The following is a 6,000-nucleotide window of genomic DNA, read 5'->3' on the forward strand; positions in this document are numbered from 1 at the left end:
TATGGAGCTCGATTCCTTTCCAGAACTAATGATGATAAGAACTCTTTGTTCTCATAAGGAAAAAAAAAAGAGGGGAAGGGGAGTGTCAAAGCAGTGTAAGAACGCAGATTTACAAGTTAAATATTTTTTTTGATTTGCATAAGCCTCTGATAGAAATATGCAGATGGCAGCTAGCAGATTCTGAGATATGAGTGTTGGCTGCTGTGTTTTTCTCGACCTTTTAGTTTAAGCATCTGTCTGTCACTTATGTCCAGTTATTGACTGCAGTTCTAACAATCCCTTTCAAGTATTTTTTTGATAACTTCTAGCATTTCCTGCTTATCTTAATCTCTTCTATTATTCTCAGGGCCACAAGGTCTGTAATTTTGCATAGATCCCTGTTACTGGTATCCAAATCCCACTCTACTTGTAGACATTCAGTGTTACCCATGCCTGTCCCTGGAACTCCTGTTTCCAGAACAGAAAGAAAAATACACTTCATGGATTTTGAATAGGTTGAGGTCACTTTTAAATACTAGGATAGAAACATCCATTTAGATGTAAGAGATCAGATCTTGCATATTTAAGAACATTTTTTTAAATTTTTTGGTTATATGCTTTTGTTTTCATAGAAGGATGTGCATGAATAATCTGTCTTCTTTTTATTGATGAAAGTTTCAGAGATTACGTCTACTTAATAGACTACATAAATGTTAAGAAGAGTAAGCCCTCAAGAAATACATTTAGAAAGTATGCCTGCATTTTATTTCATTCCATCTACCTGTTTTGTCTCAAAAAATGTGATAGTTCTTTCTTTTCTTAAAGCAGGCGATTTCCTTCTTGTTAAACTGAATTAACACAGTTCCCTAGATTATGCAATATTTTTGTAACACTGTAAAAGACATGAAAAACTAGATGAAAATTAATTTTAGTGCTGAAGACTAGAAAAAGAAGGCAAATATGATATACATAATAAGTGAAACATTATGAACATTAAAGTGATTCTGTGTATTTGCAATACAGTTTTGTAAGAATTTTTTATACAGAATTCTTCACTAGAACATCCATGGGATGCTAATGCTGCAGAAAGACAGTGTATAAGGTAGTAGAGATATTTCTACCATTTTAAAAATAGACATTTACTGAAATATACTTTAAAATCTTAATTGAACAGCTTAACTTTAATTTAGGGATATTAATTTCATATATTCTGTAAAGAATAAGTTGCTGTACCTGATAATTTTTATTAGATCAGACTTCATCAGTTACAGCTTGGATATTTTTACCAACAAATTGCTCTGTAAATCTCAGTGGAGAAAAACAGAACAATTCCTCTTTAAATAGATTTTGAGAGTGGATGGGATCAATAACTCTCTGGGAAGTATTTATCTTTTCCCACTGATCACAAAGTGACCCGAGGAGATGAATTTAGAGTAGACAGCAAACTTCTAAGCTGACCAAAGTTGAGCAAATCTCTTCCGCTATTTCTTTCATTGCTAATTATTTTCTCTTTTAAGTATTGTAACTGTTTGCCTCCATTGTCTTTGTAATACCTAGCTGAGGAAAGATGAGCAGAATTCTTTACTAAGCATATGAAAACTTTTCTCACTAAATAATTTAACAAATAAAACAAAGAAAAGTGCTGTTGTGGCAATCTGTGAATGACTGGACCAAGGCTGCTCCCTTATGAGTGAAATGCCACTGGCCTCAGACAGTTCCGTGCCTCTCCTCTTTCATTTTTCCTCTCCTTGAACTTGCAGATCTTTACATTCTTTGCTGTGTGGTAGATCTGCCTCAAGAAGCGTGACAGAGAATTCCCCTTAGCTAGGCAGATAGAATAGCCTAGTACAGGCCCGTGGTCTCCTAGCAGGCAACAAGTTGTACCTGACCCCTGTGGACAAAAAGGCCATACCACACTGTGTTCTGCAACCAGGAAAATAAGGGCAAGCTGTTGCCACTACCTCCTCCTGCTTTGTTACTATATCTCAACCCTAAATTTGAGGCTTTCCTGGTGTTGGCAGGCTTGTGTCATGAATCTGTGCAGACAAACTCTTCAGACTCCTGTTTTTTAAGCACCTTGACTACAGGCAGTTAGAAATTCAGCACATGGGGCTACTGGGTTGCACTCCTAATATGCATAAATCCATAAGTAGTTATAGGATAGGCAGTTTTCTAATGCAGACACTATGCAGCTCTTGCAGGATGCCCATCTCTTTCCACTGATGGCACAAAGAAGGTACCTATGTCAGGCTCAAAAAATTATCCTGCCAGCACATGAACCTTGCAGAGCCCCAACACCTAAGCTTGCTATTGGTAGCAGGTGATTGAAGTCACTACTTAGATGCACAAATGATGAAGATGTCTCTGAAAAAGTTACTTCTTGGTTCTGATGCTTCTAAGGGATTTTTCCATGTTTTCTCCATAGCCATAAGGAGTTTCTCTCTTTAGTTCAAAAGAATTTTTGTTTACATTTAGAGACCAGTGCTGTTTGCATCACAATCATCAGAAATAGCTGAAGGTCCTTACTCTGTTAGTATTTCGAAAGAACTGTTATTCCTTAGAGGAATAAGGCATTTCTTTCATAGGGGAGCATGAAATGCCAGTCATAGCAATAGGCTAGCAAAGGGCTATAGGTATATATATATTAAAGTATAAATGTATGTGTGTGTGTATATAATTTATATATAAATATACCTAAACCATTTATATGATTCCCACCCTTTTCCTCACTATGAATTTATTTATTTATTTTATGGGTCTTTTTATTTGTATCTCCAAGGGGGAACAGAGATGCCAGAAAAGTACATGTGAGGGACAAGGATGACAGTGTCACTAGGCAAAAATGTGTTTTATGACTTGTTTCTTTTACTGCACCTCAACAAAAACTCTCTAAAACTTTACAAGTTCATTCTGATTGAGGGCTCTTCTCTTTTGATGGAGTTGTCCTCTCTTTCCTGGCATAGAGTTTTCTTTTAGAAGGTATTAGGGTGAATTGAAAGATGCTGGAGTCTAGGACTAGGTAAGTCCCAGGAAGTCTGCCTGGTTTAAGGGAAGACCACAGTGTGCAAGGATGTAATGTGTCTCACATGGGTCCACAAAAAATTCCGCAGATGTTGGAGACTGTTGATGTTGTGAGCTGGGAAGTATAATATCACAGAAGCGCAACCTTTGTTTTATTTTAGAGATGTTTTCTCGTCCACCAAACACACACCTCCCATGTTGGCCTCATTAGGGCTCTGTCATCGCTGGTGTTTATCAAGATGTTAAAATATTATAAGAGAGTTTTTTACTTTTTAAGCAAAATACTTTAAAAGTCCTTAAAGGAACTACTCTTCAGCAATGCTATAGGAACTCCTAAAAAACTGCTGTCTTTGTTTGACATTTCTTGTTAATTTTATTTAAATTTTTACCAGTAGTTAAGAATTTCCAGTCGTAAATCTAACACACACATACCTGATGGTAATTAAAACTGAGGAAAAGTGAAGAATTAACTTCTTTGTTGGAGTCTAAGTTTCTGTATTCTTTCCAGGAGGTTTCAGTAACTTCTAAAGTAGAGAGGAAAAGACAACTGTCTGACTGGCTTTAAATGCTAACATAACAGGAAATGGAGTGCTGGGGTGGGGGGAATTAGATTTAATGTTCTGCCAGACTGAAGGCCTTTGATTTCACCTATAAGAGGTTTAGAACTTTTAGAAAGTACTTAGCAGTGGCCAGATAGTAGCAGCAACTTTTAAGCAGATACTGAGATACCAGTATTATGTTTCTGGCATTAGTCACCTGTTTCTGCTTTTTGCAGATTAATCATAGTCATAGAAACTGTGCACCAGAACCACCCCTCGGTACTTTATCATGACCAATGAGTTGTTTGGAGATATGTTGGATTTCTCAGTTTACTGAGCATCTGTTATGAAGTGTTAAGACGATGTTCCCCATACAGAGCAAGATGATTTGCATCCCAGACACACTGTCATATCTAGACATCTGACTCCTTAGTGCTTATGTACTTGTCCTTATTGACATGGGGGGTCACGGGCTTCATTCACTATTCACATGCTCAAATATTTGTGAATAATCCTGTGTTATCTAGTTAGATATTTACCTAAACCAGGAACTGACCATATACAGACTTTAACCTACTGATCTGGTATTATGAAATGCCGGGTTGTTTCAAAACAAGAATACACTCAAATAAGCAAGACTTTTTAAAAATTCTTTTTCAGATCATTCTAGATGGAACTGCGGGCAGTCTGTAGTCTGCTCATGACACCTACCAGAAGTTGTAACAGCACGCCTGGGAACTCCTCTTCCCAAGATGTCTAGCTGACTCATCAGTCCCTGGAGGAACAAAATCACATGTGTTTTGCTTTACGACCTTCAAGTAAAGATTAATGTTAGGGACAGCTTAAGTTTAACATATTGAGAAAGAACTTGGGATGCACTTTTGACAATTCCAGTCAGCCTGCTTTGCACTGAGATCACAGAAGCACAGAATCATTTAAGTTGGAAAAAACCTTTAAGGTCATCAAGTCCAACCATAAACCCAACATGGACAACTCCACTACTAAATGATGCCCTGAATGACACAATGGCTTCCAGTACTCAAGAAGTATTACAAAGGCTTCAGATTTTAGAATTAAATACATTTAGATATATTATTGAAGTAAGGAGTTTTATAGGGAATAAATGTTTGTTCATCACGTCAGCCTCTGGCCTGGACAGGTGCACACTCTCCTGGGTTGAAAACTGGTTGGATGGCCGGGCCCAGAGAGTGGTGGTCAATGGAGTTAACTCCAGCTGGAGGCCAGTCACAAGTGGAGTTCCTCAGGGCTCAGTACTGGGTCCAGCTCTGTTCAATGTCTTTATCAATGACCTGGATGAAGGCATTGAGTGCACCCTCAGCAAGTTTGCAGATGACACTAAGCTGGGAGGAAGTGTCGACCTGCTGGAGGGTAGGGAGGCTCTGCAAAGGGATCTGAACAGGCTGGACTGCTGGGCCGAGACCAATGGGATGAGGTTTAACAAGACCAAATGCCGGGTCCTGCACTTGGGGCACAACAACCCTATGCAGCGCTACAGACTGGGGGAAGAATGGCTGGAGAGCTGCACAGAAGAGAAGGACCTGGGGGTGCTGGTTGACAGCCGACTGAACATGAGCCAGCAGTGTGCCCAGGTGGCCAAGAAGGCCAATGGCATCTTGGCTTGTATCAGAAATGGGGTCACCAGCAGGTCCAGGGAGGTTATTCTCCCTCTGTACTCGGCACTGGTGAGACCGCACCTCGAATACTGTGTTCAGTTCTGGGCCCCTCACCACAAGAAGGATGTTGAGGCTCTGGAGCGTGTCCAGAGAAGAGCAACAAAGCTGGTGAGGGGGCTGGAGAACAAGTCTTATGAGGAGCGGCTGAGAGAGCTGGGGTTGTTTAGCCTTGAGAAGAGGAGGCTGAGGGGAGACCTTATTACTCTCTACAACTACCTGAAAGGAGGTTGTGGAGAGGAGGGAGCTGGCCTCTTCTCCCAAGTGACAGGGGACAGGACTAGAGGGAATGGCCTGAAGCTCCGTCAGGGGAGGTTCAGGTTGGATATCAGAAAAAAATTCTTCACAGTAAGAGTCATTGGGTACTGGAACAGGCTGCCCAGGGAGGTGGTCGAGTCGCCTTCCCTGGAGGTGTTTAAGGAACGGGTGGATGAAGTACTTAGGGACATGGTTTAGGGAGTGTTAGGAACGGTTGGACTCGATGATCCAATGGGTCCTTTCCAACCTTGTGTGATTCTGTGTGATTCTGTGTGATCATATTGGTGGATAAGACCACATAACCATGAACTAATAATATATATAAAGAGATATTATTCTGTTGTTTAACAGGTACACTTGGGAAACTTTAAATTTCGCTTCACTAAAAGCATTTATTTAAAACTGTGTGGTAACATTCAGAATTCTGTTTGTAAGCACATACAAGCAGAATTGGGAGTAGCAGTTTAGCATGACCAAGGACTACAGAAGCAAGCCTTCATAACGGATTTTTT

The 6,000-nt window shown here is 39.9% G+C and overlaps 1 protein-coding gene across 10 annotated transcripts in view; it reads left to right on the plus strand.

The window, feature by feature from the left end:
- RANBP3L (RAN binding protein 3 like) overlaps positions 1 to 4,670 on the plus strand; it is a 37,546-nt gene extending 32,876 nt beyond the window's left edge. For all 10 annotated transcript variants that reach the window (XM_054054911.1, XM_054054913.1, XM_054054916.1 and 7 more), the window contains one exon: positions 4,200 to 4,670. In XM_054054911.1, the coding sequence (XP_053910886.1) occupies positions 4,200 to 4,243 (44 nt within the window). In that variant the 3' untranslated portion in view covers positions 4,244 to 4,670. The remainder of the gene's footprint in view (positions 1 to 4,199) is intronic.
- The last annotated feature ends 1,330 nt before the right edge of the window (positions 4,671 to 6,000 follow it).

The sequence above is a fragment of the Cuculus canorus genome, chromosome Z (assembly GCF_017976375.1).
Source record: "Cuculus canorus isolate bCucCan1 chromosome Z, bCucCan1.pri, whole genome shotgun sequence".
Taxonomy (NCBI): domain Eukaryota; kingdom Metazoa; phylum Chordata; class Aves; order Cuculiformes; family Cuculidae; genus Cuculus; species Cuculus canorus.